The sequence below is a fragment of the Geotrypetes seraphini genome, chromosome 11, assembly GCF_902459505.1.
Source record: "Geotrypetes seraphini chromosome 11, aGeoSer1.1, whole genome shotgun sequence".
NCBI lineage: Eukaryota > Metazoa > Chordata > Amphibia > Gymnophiona > Dermophiidae > Geotrypetes > Geotrypetes seraphini.
In genome coordinates, this window is record NC_047094.1 from 92,927,010 (window position 1) to 92,943,087 (window position 16,078).

Sequence of the window (16,078 nt, forward strand, 5' to 3'; positions counted from 1 at the left end):
TCCTGGAAATGATTAGCTATAGATCATAGGGTTCACCTCCTCAAGAGAAGAAAGTGGGTGAACAGACATGCTGGGAGATGAGCGCCATGTTTTATTGCAGTTGAATAGGTGTTCTTTTTGCTTTTTCCTCATAGGAAGGGCACAGGGTCCTTTGTAAGGTCATGCACCTTGGCAGCAGGAATCCGTGCAGAACTTACACATTAAAATGGTGAGACCTTAGCTAGGACTAAGGCAGAACGTGATTTGGGGGTGATCATTAGCGAAGACATGAAGACTGCCAATCAAGTGAAGAAGGCTTCATCGAAGGCAAGACAAATGATGGGTTGTATCCGTAGAAGTTTTATCAGCCAGAAGCCCGAAGTTATAATGCCGTTGTACAGATCCATGGTGAGGCCTCATCTGCAATATTGTGTACAATTCTGGAGGCCACATTACCAAAAAGATGTGCTGAGAGTTGAGTCGGTTCAACGAATGACCACCAGGATGGTCTCGGGACTCAAAGATCTCCTGTATGAGGAAAGGCTGAATAAATTGAAGCTATACTCACTCAAGGAACGTAGAGAGAGAGGAGACATGATAAAGACGTTTAAATATATCATGGGCCTTATTGAGGTGGAGGATGATATTTTCTTTCTTAAAGGTCCATCGGCCACAAGAGGGCATCTGCTGAAAATCAGGGGTGGGAAATTTCATGGCGACACCAGGAAGTATTTCTTCAACGAATGGGTGGTTGATCATTGGAATGATCTTCCGCGTCAGGTGATTGAGGCCAGAAACGTGCTGAATTTTAAGAGGAAATGGGATACACATGTGGGATCTCTAGGGGGTTAAAATCAAGGGGGGGTAGTTCATTGGAGTGGGCAGACTTGAAGGGCTCTGGCCCTTTTCTGCCGTCATCTTCTATGTTTCTAAGTTTCTAACTCTACACAGTAAGCCTGAACAATTAAATCTAAAAAATGGTATCCAAGAAGGGCAATTTCCAAACTGTTTTCATGAGTATGAAGTTAATACAATCTTTCTACCTGTGAGCTTTGCACCAGTTTTCAAAGTAAAAGTACATGTAGACTTTGAAAATTTTCCAGAGTAGAGAGTACCCACAGAGCCTTGCATTTGCTTTGCGTGAGAGAGAATTTTGTCTGAAAAGTGGCACACAGCTTTGAAAATACAATCTGCGCTTCTATTTTTCCCTCGATAGCTTAAATGTCCATGGCAATAGCTAATAATAATAATAACTTTATTTTTCTATACCGCCATAGTCAAACTGACTTCTAGGCGGTTCACATAGAAAGAAGGCTGGACAATCAGCGAATTACACAATGCAAGAAGAAGGAAGTTACATGATGATTAGGGAAGCATAGGGAAGGAATACATGAGAGAAAGAAGTTACATAATACATTGGGGTTATAAGGGGAAAGAATACCTGAGAGAGGCCATCTGATTAGGCAAGGAATTTGTCAAATAGAGTGGTTTTAATTGATTTTTGGAATGTGTTGTAGGTCTGTCTGGCTTTATTTATGTGGTTTCCCAGCCAGGATTGCTGTCTGTTTGCTTGGAACATGAATGTTCTGTCTAGGAAGGATTTGTATTTGCAGCCTGTGATCTTTGAGTATGCAAAGATGTTTTTGTTTCTGGTTGTACGTGTGGGGTTGTGTAGAGTGAAGTGTGTTTGCAGGTAGGAAGGTGCTAGGCCCCAGACTTGTTTGTAACAGATACATGCAAATTTGAACAGTATTCGCGCCTCCATTGGTAGCCAGTGTAATTTTTTGTAATAGGGGCTGATGCGGTCTTTTTTCCTCAGTCCGAAGATCAAGCGAACTGCAGTGTTTTGCACTAATCTTAATTTTTGTACTGTTTTTTTGGGGATACCCAGGTAGGCGATGTTGCAGTAATCTAGGGTAGATAGGATCAGCGATTGCACCAGTAGTCTAAAGGATGTTGTGTCAAAGTATTTTTTGATAGTTCTTAGCTTCCACATCGTGTAAAAGCATTTCTTCACCAGTAGGTTTGTGTGGTCAGCCATGGTTAGGTGAGTATCTAGAGTGATACCCAGTATTTTTATGGTTTTGCAGATTGGGTATTCATATTTTTAATGATGTTTTCGTTATTTTGTCGTTGGGGTTTGCCAAAAAGATTTTTGTTTTCTCTGTGTTCAGTTTTAGTTTGAAGCTAGTGGTCCATTTTTCGATTTCTATCATTGTATGTGAGAGTTTATCTATAGTTTCATTTGTGATGTCAGTTATGGGGATTAGGATGGTTATATCGTCTGCGAATATGTAGTGCTTTGGGTTTAATTTTTTTAGTAGGTGGGTGATAGAGGGGAGCCTTGAGGCACCCCTGATGGGTTTTTCCATGAGTTGGAGTAATTTCCGTTGCTGGTTGCTCGGTAGGAGCTTTCATTGTGGCTAAAAGTCTGTACAGTGTTCTGTAGTGTGCAAAATATGAGTAGTAGAAAATTTTCAAGCTGCCAGTATACAAGAATAAAACCCTTCTAGACCCAGAAAAATCTCTTTGAAAATCACCCTCAAAAGTTAATGCCCAGTTTTCCATTTGCACTCAATAGGATTTTTTTAGTTGTCATTATTTACTTCTGCAGAGAATATCGATGTGTGGTAAGCTAAAGTCAGAAATGACTACTGTATATAGAGAACCTCATGATAGCAGCAGATTTTATTTAGAAAGCAAGATAGGTTCTGCTGCTCCAGTGGATTTATTTTAAAAATTTATATTCCACATATACCTATGCAGATTTCAATTGCACATACTTAAACCGATAACAACATCACATATTACTACTATTTAACATTTTTGATAGGCTTATGCAGTGCTGTACAACAACATATTTAAGAGACAGTCCCTGCTCTGTAGTGCTTACAATCTAAATTAATAGACAACAGAACAAGCAGGAGCTTAGGAAGTTACTCAGGGTGCTTAGGGTGAAGGGGTTATGGCTCGAAGAGGTGGGCTTTTACTCTGGATTTGAATAGTTCCAGGGATGGAGCCTGACATACTGATTCAGGCTTGGTTGAGAAGTCAAGGTTAATTTTATGGACCTTGTCATAGAAGTATAACATATAACAACAAAATGCCATAAAATCATCACTCTTCATCATTCTTACAGAAATAATAATGGCCTCCATTTTACGGTTGCCAGAAATTTCCCCGGACGGCTTTTCAAAACCCAGCACTTTATCCTGGTTTTGAAAAGCTTCCAGCAAATCCCCGTCGGGCAGGAGGCAATTGGGAGGGTGGAGGGGGGACTGAGGCGTAATGGAGCGGGGATGGGTGGAACTGGGCAGGTCTAGGGGGTCCAGATTTTCTGTATGGAAAATCTGATAACCCTACTCCATCCAGTGAAGTAGTGTAGTGCTAATCCAGTTGCACACCATTAAGTCATCTTTCGTGTTACATCCTGAACTAATTTTTTAGGTAGCAGTGACCAACAGAAGAGCTAGCGGTGTAGGACAAAAGACTGAAGAGACACATCATGAAACTGCCAATCTTCTGAAGAACATAACTGCACTCCAACATGATATTCTGAGTAAGTCTCAAAACACTGCTTCAGCTTTCACAGGCATTCTCCCCTAAGAAGTGTGAAAGGACAACTCCTCACCAGTTCTTTCTTTGACTGACATGTGAATACAGGACACTTAAGGGTTAGGAAAATACATGCTAAACCCTGCCCCCTCCCTATGCTGTATTCTGCATTTTCTCTTAACATTTAAAGGAACCTAAGCATTATTCTGTGTTTCAGTGACAGTTTCTTTGAATCATAAACTTTTCAACTGTCAAGATTATTACGGTCAGCACATAAACGCTTGTTAAATGTTCCTTCCTTTTAGATTATCAGATTGGAGGAGTGTAGAGCATTAGACTATGGAATTCTCTGCCTGAGAGTACTAGAGACATTCTGACTGGGGGACAATTTAAAAGAGATTTCAAAAACCTTTCTGTTGCAACAGTCATATGGCCTGGAATAAGGTGAAGCTTATTAATCAAACTGTGGCGAGATAATGGAGTTGAATCTATTATCCCAGACCAGGGCACGTCTCATCAGTTCTTACTTTTCCGCAGAGCCAAGAAGTCCGTCTTCGACTCTCTGCGTGAAGTTTTTTCACTTGTGCCTTCTAAAGTCCGCGGTTTTGGTTGATTTTGATCTTAATCGCAGATTTTCGTCGTTCTTTATTGTTTTCAAAAAAAAAAAAAAAATTTCTTCCATCCGTTCGACCGGGCAGGCCACGTGGCAGCTGCCCCGCGGCTTCGATCTTGCGGCGGAGCTTTTCCGGCCTATCACCGGTTTTAAAAAGTGTGCCAAGTGCCAGCGCGCGATTTCGCTAACAGACCCTCATCGACGCTGTATTCGGCCTCAACACCTCCCGAAATCGTGCCGGCCTTGCTCCACACTCACCGCACGTGCTTTCAAGCAGCGGTGCCTCTTGTAGGAGTCGCTGTTCAGCATGGAGTCCTCGATGGAGCAATCTTCATCGAAAGGCCCCTCACCTTCGACTTCATCCGCTGCACCTCAGCCTTCCACTTCTGCGGCGCCGAGTCTCATCAAGCCTGCATCGTTCGTGCCGGCCCCGACTCCAGCGCCTGCTGCGATGCCTTCCTTAGTCTCTTCAGATCCGATAGCACAGCAGCCTATTCCACCGGTAGTGCTAAAAGTGCCCAAGGCTTCTAAGCCCAAGCACTCACACACTACCCCCAAAGAACGCGAGGCCCGTGCAGGCGGTCCCATTGCAGATGCGGATCCGACCTTGCCGGCCTCGTTCTAGACCTTGTTAGAGAAGCAATTCATCGAGCTCTTTACCACCATAGGGCCCAAGCTTCTCTCCTGAATCCAGCCTGGGCACGCGGAGGCCTCCCGCGAGGTCGAGCCGTTTGTGCCTCAGCGATACACACACTCTCAACAGGGAGCAGAGTCTCTGCGAGTGTCTGGTCTGGCATCGATGCATGCATTGCAAGGAGCAGAGGCTTTGCCCATGCCTCCGTTGGAACCCAATCACGCGACGAAAGGAGTAGAGTCTTTGCGAGTGCCTCCACTGGAACCGATCCACTCGATGCAAAGAGCAGAATTTTTGCGAGTGCCTCCATTGGAGCCGATCCACCCGATACCGGGACTCGAGCCTCTCCGAGTCCCTCGCTGCGAGCATAGCCAACAACCACTGCTTCGATCAACCGCTTCCAGCCCCATCCACTATCTGGGGGCCTCAGCGAAGATCCGCTCGCCTTGCCCATCGAGGCCAACTTCCAGGCACAGCTCGCACCATCGTTCTAGGCATTCATCGAGGCACTCTTCCAGGCACGCCTCACCTCATCGGAAGCAGCCTTTCCTCGAGTATTCACCACCGGCTACTTCACCCCCTCCGATGCCGGAGCTCGAGGACACCCTGGGATCGTTATCACCTCCACGGTCCCCATCCTCATTGGATCCAGAGGCCTCGACGTCCTCGAGTCCTTCTCGAGGCCCCGCACTGGCTGATCAGTTGTCTTTCTCCTCGTTCCTCCGGCAGATGGCAACTGATTTGGACATACACCTGGACACGGGGTCTAAATTTTCAAAGGAATACCTAGAAACTATGCATCCTCCTCAACCTCCAGCTGAATCCCTCAAGCTTCCCTTACACAAGCTGCTGGACCAGACCTTTCTGCGGTACCTCGAAACACCTTACTCCATCCTCGCTGTGCCGGGAAAATTGGATGCCAGGTACCGCATGGTTCACCACAAATGGCTCGATGGCTCCCAACTCTCCCATCAATCCCTGCTGGTGGAGTCTTCTCTGAAGCGGTCTCACCCCTCCCAGGTCTACGCCGTCGTTCCACCTGGTAGGGAGGGTAAGACCATGGACCGATTTGGCAGAAGAATTTATCAGAACTCCATGATGGCTTCCAGAGTTCTGAATTACAACTTCCATTTCATTACATACTTTGAATTCTTCCTGTCTGTACTCCAGAAGTTCATGCCCTATCTGGACCCCAGATCACAGTTTGAGTACCAGAAGGTTCTGGCCTCGTTGTCCCAACTCCGGCTTCAATTAATGCAGTCATCCTACGATGCCTTCGAGCTCTCGGCTCGGGCCACGGCATGCGCAGTGGCTATGCGCCGGCTGGCGTGGCTTAGGACCATTGACATGGACCCCAATCTTCAGGACAGGTTTGCCAATGTGCCATGCGCTGGTACCGACTAGAGGTCTGCACGGGAACGGGGATCACGGGAATCCCGTGGGTCCCGTGGGAATCCCCCCATAACCCACGGGATTCCCACGGGGACCCCCCTCTGGCCCACGGGACTCCCACGGGGACCCCCCTCTAGCCAACGGGACTCCCACGAGGATGGAAGGCTTTGGAAGAAGGGTTCGTCCATATAATATAATGGACACATCAGCCTTAGTAAAAGAGGGGGGTTTATAAGTTAATTACCTGAACAGAGAACAAAAAAAGGGTTCCACCAAAGAGATTCCACAAGGAAAACAGCAAAAGAAACTGTGGAATTGATGATCCTGTCAGAAGTAATTGCTGCTTTTTATGGGGGCGGGCGGGGATGGAGGTAATTCCTTGCGGGGATGGGTGGGGACGGAGAGGATCCTGATGGGGACGGGCAAGGATGGGTGGGATTTCTGTCCCCGCGCAACTCTCTAATACCAACCTCTTCGACGAATCCATCGAGGCGGCTACCAAGAAGCTCTTGGACCACGAAAAGTCTTTCCAGTCCATCCTGCGTCCGAAGCTCAAGCCTGCTCCTCCTCGTCCATCATGCCCGCTGTTAATCTACCAGCGGCGTTACCCACCTAAACAGGCCCCGCCCATATGTCAGCCTGTTAAGAGACCACATCCTCAAAAGCAACAGCAGAAGCCACATTCGTCTGCTGTCCCTAAGGCTCCTCAGCCCTTTTGACTGTCTCAAAGAGGGCATAACCTCTGTCGTTCTGCCGTTTTCAAGTTTACCACTGATTGGAGGCCGTCTCCATCACTTTCATCATCGATGGACGACGATTACCTCCGACCTCTGGGTCCTCTCCATCGTCAGGGAGGGATACTCCCTGCAATTCCATCAAGTTCCCCCGGAACATCCTCCAAGAGAGTATCCTTCCAACTTGACCCAGACCACCCTTCTTCTTCAGGAAGCTCAGGCCCTACTACAGCTGGGGGCTGTCAAGCCAGTCCCTTTGGCCCAACAGAACAAGGGTTTTTACTCCCGGTACTTCCTTGTGCCGAAGAAGACGGGTGATCTGCGCCCCATTTTGGATCTCAGGGCCCTCAACAAGTTTCTGGTCAAAGAAAAGTTTCACATGTTGACCCTGGCATCCCTGTATCCCCTTCTCGAGCAGAACGACTGGTTATGCTCTCTGGATCTCAAGGAGGCCTACACTCACATCCCCATTCATCCGGCCTCACGTCAATACCTCAGATTCAGGGTGGGACATCTTCATCTTCAATACCGAGTGCTCCCCTTCGGCCTAGCCTCGTCACCCAGAGTCTTCACCAAGTGCCTGGTAGTGGTGGCCGCAGCGCTCAGGAACCACGGTCCCCAGGTGTTCCCCTACCTGGACGACTGGCTCATCAAGGATTCCACATCTCAGGGAGTCGTCCTCGCGACCCAGAAGACGATCTGGCTACTACGACATCTGGGGTTCGAGATAAATTTCCCGAAATCCCATCTACAACCTTCTCAGACTCTTCCCTTCATCAGAGCTGTTCTGGATACTACCCAACTCAGAGTGTTCCTCCCTCCCGAACGTCTCGAAGCGCTCCTCCATCTTTGCCACTTGGTGTCCGCTCGCCCGTCCATTTCAGTGAGACACATGATGGTCCTCCTGGGCCACATGGCCTCTACAGGACATGTGGCTCCCTTTGCCAGACTTCACCTCAGGATTCCCCAGTGGACCCTAGCATCTCAGTGGACACAGATATCCAACCCTCTGTCCCGACACATCCAGGTCACTCCTGCTCTGCAACAGTCTCTTCGCTGGTGGATGCTATCCTCCAATCTATCCAGAGGTTTGTTGTTCCAAATGCTCCCCCCCCCCCACCAGAAAGTCCTCACGACCGACTCGTCCACTTATGCCTGGGGGGGCTCATCTGGACGGTCCCCGCACTCAGGGTTATTGGACCAGCACAGACCGCCAGCACCACATCAATCTCCTGGAACTCAGAGCGATTTTCAATGCCCTCAACGCTTTCCAGCACCTGCTTCAGGACAAGGTGGTCTTCATTCGCACGGACAACCAAGTCACCATGTATTATGTCAACAAGCAGTGGGGTACGGGATCGTCCTCCCTCTGCCAGGAAGCTCTGAAAGTTTGGGATTGGGCGCTGCTCTTTAACATATTCATAAATGATCTAGAAACAGGGACGAAGTGTGAGATAATAAAATTTGCAGACAACACCAAACTATTTAGTGGAGCTCGGATAAAGGAGGACTGCGAAGAATTGCAAAGAGACCTGGACAAACTAGGGGAATGGGCAGAGAGATGGCAGATGAAATGTAATGTTGAGAAGTGTAAAGTATTGCATGTGGGAAGCAAAAACCCAAGGTATAATTATACGATGGGAGTGATGTTATTGACTGAGAGTACCCAAGAAAGGGACTTGGGGGTGATGGTGGACATGACAATGAAGCCGACGGCACAGTGCGCAGCTGCCGCTAAGAGAGCGAATAGAATGCTAGGTATAATCAAGAAGTGTATTACAACCAGAACCAAAGAAGTTATCCTGCCGCTGTATCGGACAATGGTGCGTCCAGATCTTGAGTACTGCGTCCAGTATTGGTCACCGTACCTTAAGAAGGATATGGTGTTACTCGAGAGAGTTCAGAGGAGAGCGACACGACTGATTAAGGGGATGGAAAGCCTTTCATACGCTGAGAGATTGGAAAAACTGGGACTCTTTTCCCTGGAAAAGAGAAGATTAAGAGGGGATATGATAGAGACTTACAAGATCATGAAGGGCATAGAGAGAGTAGAGAGGGACAGATTCTTCAAACTTTCAGAAAATAAAAAAACAAGAGGGCATTCAGAAAAGTTGAAAGGGGACAAATTCAAAACAAATGCTAGGAAGTTCTTTTTTACACAGCGTGTGGTGTACACCTGGAATGCAATTCCAGAGGACGTTATAGGGCAGAGTATGGTACTGGGGTTTAAGAAAGGATTGGACAAATTCCTGCTGGAAAAGGGGATAGAGGGGTATAGATAGAAATTTACTGCACAGGTCCTGGACCTGTTGGGCCGCCACGTGAGCGGACTGCTGGGCGCGATGGACCTCAGGTCTGACCCAGCGGAGGCATTTCTTATGTTCTTATGTTCTTAACACCTTCCTCTAAGCTGTCTACATTCAGGGGGCGGACAATGCCTTGGCGGACAACTTGAGTCGTCTGCTGCAACCTCACGAGTGGACCCTCCATTCAACGCCCCTCCATCACATCTTTTCTCAGTGGGGAACTCCTCAGATCGACCTCTTTGCAGCCCCCCACAACTTCAAACTGCCTCAGTTCTGCTCCAGGATCTACACTCCTCACCGCCTCAAGGCAGATGCTTTTCTTCTGGATTGGACGAATCTCTTTCTATATGCGTTTCCTCCATTTCCTCTCATCCAGAAGACTCTAGTCAAACTCAAGTCAGACCATGCCACCATGATCCTGTTCGCTCCACGGTGGCCCAGACAACCTTGGTACTCCCTCCTACTTCAACTCAGCAGCAGGGAGCCCTTCCCTCTACCAGTGTTTCCATCGCTGCTTACACAGCATCAGGGATCTCTACTTCATCCCAACCTGCAGTCTCTACACCTGGCAGCTTGGTTCCTCTCAACGTAACCCCTTTCCAGTTTTCTCAACCTGTGAGAGATGTCCTGGAAGCATCAAGGAAGCCCGCTATTAGACAATGCTACCACCAAAAGTGGACTAGATTTTCTGCTTGGTGTTTTTCTCATCATCATGAGCCACAACACTCCTCCTTGTCTTCAGTTTTGGATTATCTTTTGCACCTTTCTCATTCTGGTCTCAAGTCTACATCGATACGAGTCCATCTTAGTGCAATTGCTGCTTTCCATCAGCCTCTTCAAGGGAAACTTCTCTCTGCTCATCCGGTGGTTTCCAGATTCATGAAAGGACTCTTCCATGTCAATCCTCCCCTCAAACCTCCTCCAGTGGTTTAGGACCTCAATGTGGTTCTTTCTCAGCTCATCTGAAGTATCTCACTTGGAAAGTGGTGTTTATCATTGGCCTCACTTCGGCCCATCGAGTCAGTGAGCTTCAAGCATTGGTTGCGGATCCGCCTTTCACAGTGTTCCACCACAAGAAGGTGGTCCTTCGCACTCATCCAAAATTCCTCCCCAAAGTGGTCTCGGAATTTCATCTAAATCAATCCATTGTCCTTCCGGTGTTTTTTTCCAAAGCCTCATTCTCATCCTGGAGAATCAGCTCTTCATACTTTGGACTGTAAACGTGCCTTGGCTTTCTACCTGGAACGCACCAAGCCACACAGAACTGCTCCTCAACTTTTTATCTCCTTTGATCCGAACAAGTTGGGACATCCCATCTCTAAGCATACCATCTCCAACTGGATGGCGGCTTGTATCTCCTGCTATGCCCAGGCTGGATTACCCCTTCCCAGTAAAGTCACAGCCCATAAGGTCAGAGCAATGGCAGCTTCTGTAGCCTTCCTCAGATCGACCCCGATTGAGGAGATTTGTAAGGCTGCCACTTGGTCCTTGGTTCACACCTTCACTTCTCATTATTGTCTGGATACCTTCTCCAGACGGGATGGACAGTTTGGCCAACCAGTATTGCAAAATTTATTCTCCTAAGTTGCCAACTCTCCCACCATCCCATTGTGGTTAGCTTGGAGGTCACCCATTAGTGAGAATACCTGCCTGCTTGTCCTGGGATAAAGCAATGTTACTTACCGTAACAGTTGTTATCCAGGGACAGCAGGAAGCTATTCTCATGTCCCACCCACCACCTCCCCTGGGTTGGCTTCTCTGCTAGCTATCTGAACTGAGGAGACGCGCCCTGGTCTGGGCGGGAAGGCACTCGCGCATGCTCGGTGCGGGCGACTCAAAACTTCGAGTTTCTTCAAGCAAAAATGCTTGTGAGGCGTCCGCATCGGGGCTCCGTTGGATCACGTCACCTATTAGTGAGAATAGCTGCCTGCTGTCCCTGGATAACAACTGTTACAGTAAGTAACATTGCTATTTTGAAGATTTATAGAGTTTAACATAGTATTGTGACCTTGGTATGTCTTTGCTATATTAGTGGTTGTGAACATTTTTATTGTGTGTGTATTATTTTCCATTTTAGAGTTTAAAGATTATGCAGAATACAAATGTATTTATTTATTGGGCTTTAATAACCGTCTTTATGAAGAGATTCGCCCAAGGCAGTGTACAGCAACTAATGCTATAATAAATAAAAAAATATATATGTTCTCTAAGTGTAAGTACTAGAGGGCGTTCAAGGGGCTGCTGATAAATTCTCATCCCATCCAAGAAGAGCATGATGTGGAGCCATGAAGCTTACAAGTTACACCACACTTTTCTTGACATTTTTCATTTCAGTGATATGAAATAAAATGAAAAGTGTCAAGAAAAGTGTAGAATAACTTGTAAGTTTCATGGCTCCACATCATTCTCTTCTTGGCTGGCCTGAGAACTTTTCTGCGACCCCTAGTATTGTGATGTCATAATGCCTCATTCGACCAAAGCCTAAGAGCCAACCTTATCGGTGATGTCACAATGGCTTGATTTCCCTATAATTGTGCCCATTTACTAGATGCACTTGCCTCATTGAAACAAAAAGTGTCAAGAAAAGTGTGTAATAACTTGTAAGTTTCATGGCTCCACCTCATTCTCTTCTTGGTTGGCTTTTCAGCGATCCCTTGTACACAGGAAATAGAGGCATATAAGCTGAACAGAATAGAAGGTACTACTCCGGCTGCCTTGTTGGCTGGACTAGATGGACCATCTCCCATCATTTACTATGTTCTGTGTTACATTGGCTGGACATGGGTGGGGCTTCCATACCCACAAGTAACTTACAAACTACTGTAAGTTACGCATGTCCCTGCTCCATTTACATAACAGCACTTACACCAAGTCTATGGTCAGTATAACTGCGGACGTGTAAATGTAAGGTACATTGATGTCAAGTTATGCTATGATTCTACAACGGAATCTGAGCACCCGGATACTGTTTTAGAATGAGTTCTCACTGTGGGGCATCAGGATGCCTGTGGAGGTGCCCATCTAATGCCCATCTAACACAGTTACCCCTATGGAGACTTGAGAAGCAGCTTTAGATGTATCTCTGGAACCTTTCCTCATATGGATTGGCTCTCTAATGCTATACAACATTCCCAAATCTAGAGGAATGCAGTGATCTGTCTGCAGCATGCCTTAGCCAATATAATTTCACAGCAACATAGTAGATGATGGCAGATAAAGACCTGAATGATCTATCCAGTCGGTTCATAGTCTAAAGCGCGCAAGGACAAAGGCGTGCGGACAACTGAGCGCAGGACTTCATCGCGCTAATGAAAAACTGTATTTTAAAGGGCTCCAACGGGGGTGTTGGTGGGGAACCACCCCACTTTACTTAATAGAGATCACGCTGGCATTGTGGGGGGTTTGGGGGTTGTAACCCCCCTCATTATCCTGGAAACTTAACTTTTTCCCTGTTTTTTAGGGAAAAAGTTAAGTTTTCAGTATAATGTGGGGGATTACACCCCCCCAAGTCCCCCCCAACATGGCAGCGTGAGGCAGCGCGATCCCTATTAAGTAGAGTGGGGGGGTTCCCCCCCACACCCCGTCAGAGCCCTTTAAAATACGGGTTTTCTTCGGCGCAATTAAGCCCTGCGCTCAGTTGTCCGCGCTCAGTTGTCGGCACGCCTTTGTCCTTACGCGCTTTTGACCTGTCATCATCCAGTCTGCCCAACAAGATCAACTTATAGCATAAGTATTATGTGATACTACATATACACACTTGCACACACATGCAGCGCTGTACAAAAGCACATTTAAGAGACAGTCCCTTGATCTTGATTTGTTCTTACCGTTTTCAGGGCACAGACCACAGAAGTCTGTCTCTCTCTGGCCTTGTTCTCCAACCGCTGAAGCTGTCATCAAAGCCCTCCAGGCCTTCCAAATCTCTCCAGCCACAGACTGTAAAAGTCTCCTGGCACTGGTCTATCTGGCCAGCCATGATGATAATAATAATAATAATAATAACTTTATTCTTCTATACCGTCACAATCTTGTGACTTCTAGGCGGTTTACAATCAAGAGTGCTGGACATTCAGCAAAATACAATAAGTAGATATTCAGAGGAAATACAGAGATCAGAGACCTCAGGAGGCAATAGTATAGAAATACAATTTGCTGAGCGAAAATGTAATATGTACATTTAGTAGGTAATGTCCGACAGGAACTGTTGGGGATAAATAGCAACGTAAAGTTACGATAAAATGAAGATAACAGATTATATTTATAACAGTGCTGTAAGTTCAGGTGGACTAGGGAGGGGGGAGGGAGAGGGAGAGCGGGTCAATTGTTTAGGTATTTCTGGAACAAGTATGTGTTTAGGCGTTTCCTGAATTCCCCGTATGTAGTGGGCGAAAGCAGTTGGTCTAGGTCTTTGCCCCATAGGACTGCTTGGTGAGAAAGAAGGTGTTCATGGTGTTTTTTCATTTTGCAGCCTCTAACTGGAGGGGAAATGAGTTTTGGGTGTGTGTTTCTCTTGAGTTTGTTATTAGAAAATGCGAAAAGGTCCGTTACGTATTGGATCAGGGTAGAGAATGACACGGTGACAAAATTCATCACTGTTCCCGTCCCCACGGATAACCGCGGGAAATAATCCCATGTCATTTTCTAGTGTCTATTTCAACCTCAGTCCTTCTACACCAGCATTCTTCAAAGCAAAGCTTGCTGGTCAGTGGCTGAGCCCATTCATACTCTGATTCTTATGTGAGCCAAGGATAATGAAGCCATTGTGACATCACTGATGTGATTGGCTCTTAGGCACTTTCGGAATGAGGCATAATGACATCACAATATCTGCTCTGGATACCAGAGACTGTCATTCTGTAGTGTCTGTTTCAACCTCAGTCCTTCTACACCAGCATTCTTCAAAGCAAAGCTTGCGGGTAAGTGGTTGTGGCCATTCATATTTTGATTCTTCCCTCTCTCCTTAAAGAATGATGTGAAGATGGTTTCCCGCGGTTATCCGCGGGGACGGGAACGGTGATGAATTTTGTCACCGCGTCATTCTCTAGATCAGGGCACAGACCGTAGAAGTCTGCCCAGCACTGCCTTTGCTTCTTAATTACTGGTATTGCCATCTTATCACCACTAAGCTTGGTTGGTTCCACATCTTCCATACCAGATTCCTTTGTGTTTATCCCATGCATTTTTGAATTCTGTTGCTATTTTCATCACCACCACCTCTCGCTGGAGGGCATTTTAGGCATCTGCCGTCCAGTGTGAAAAAGCACTTGCTAATTGCTCTGTACAGACAGTTGTAGTGAGTCATTTCATTTCATTTTCTTTTCTTTTTTTTTTATTTATCAAGTTTTCAAAATTATCATTTTTACAAATAATAATAAAGAAAGGAAGTTACAGAATTCATAAAACAGAATTTCCAAATATTATCCATATCTCCTCAAGCCCACATAATGGGAGAATACAACCTGATATTAACTAATCAACATATTTAAACATAAACATGATCATAAAAATCAATTTTCATGGTGCATCATAAATCTAAATTCCAAACTAATATTAATTCAGATGGACGTTTTACAAGTTTCATGAAGTTGCAAAAATTGTTCCAATTGAATAGTGTCCCAGTATACATATTCGTACTCGAATAGTATACACTCGTACTCGAAATACCTACCTGTTTTCCTTTCCCTCCCTGAAGGGTTGCCTCTACAAGAAATTCCTCGACAGATCCCTAGCATTCCAAGCGGGCAAATGGAACAAATGCCTCTCAACTCTCATCTCCAATTCCCCCCCCCCCTATCAAACATTCAGGAAGTTAATCAAAACCTACCTTTTTGACAAATTCCTCTGATCTATCCACCCTCTTCCTTACCTCCTCCTCTGACCTCGACTCACCCCCAGACTCTTCACCGCCGTATGTAACACTGCTATTTGTAACACCGCTGTATGTAACTTACAGCAAATGTAACTACTCAGTATATGTCAACCTAGCTGAAAAAACAACTTCACCGTAAATTTATCGTCTAAAATGTAAATGTAACATTACTGAAAATGTATCGTCTAAAATGTAAATGTAACATTACTGAAATTGTAACTTCGCTGTAAATGTACAGTCTCTTCATTTGTTAACCGCATAGAACTTCCATGGTAATGCGGTATACAAGAATAAAATTATTATTATTATTATTCATTTTCCTTATACTTCACTAAGCATTTACATGGAAACTTTAAGTAAAATGTGTCTCCCAAAGCCAAAAAGGCTTTTCTTCTCAATTGTGTGGCTTGGGCCACATCTGGAAAATTAATTACAACATCTCCATAAAATCTAAGAAGCTTATTCTGGAAATAAGCTTTCATAATTAAGGATTTATCTATCTCTCTTGCACAAGTTATCACTAGGGTAGATCTAGTTTGGATTATATCTTGTGAATCTTCCAGGAAACCAGTCAAATCAAAATCTATCTGTTCCAACTGATCTACACCCGTTTCATTTCATTTTCTAAGTGTTTTGGGGACTTTGATATATATTGAGATAGCGCAAGGCTGCTGGCAGACCCAAGACAACAGATCACAGGGTTAAGGCTCCCAGGGGTGACTATTGTAGTCAATGATGTCTCTAATCATACAGGTCTCAAAGACCAAGTGGACAAGATCGGAAGCAGTGAGAGTGGAGGCACAACCTCTTCTGAGGAGCTGTGGCAGAAAATGGCAGAGGTGGAAAAGCTGCTGAAAGAGATGAAAACACGTGATTTCGGTAACCAGAAAGGTTTAGCTGATACAGAGCACGAGGAAGCCTGGAAACGTAAGTCACAGAGCAGAAAAATGGGAGGTCAGTGCATCAAAGCACATTACCACACATTATTTATCTCAA

The 16,078-nt window shown here is 45.8% G+C and overlaps 1 protein-coding gene across 2 annotated transcripts in view; it reads left to right on the forward strand.

The window, feature by feature from the left end:
* The window catches only part of LAMA5 (laminin subunit alpha 5), a 406,583-nt gene that overhangs the window by 292,291 nt on the left and 98,214 nt on the right, over positions 1-16,078 (forward strand). For both annotated transcript variants that reach the window (XM_033963610.1, XM_033963611.1), the window contains exons 51-52: positions 3,427-3,538; positions 15,836-16,009. In XM_033963610.1, the coding sequence (XP_033819501.1) occupies positions 3,427-3,538; positions 15,836-16,009 (286 nt within the window). The remainder of the gene's footprint in view (positions 1-3,426; positions 3,539-15,835; positions 16,010-16,078) is intronic.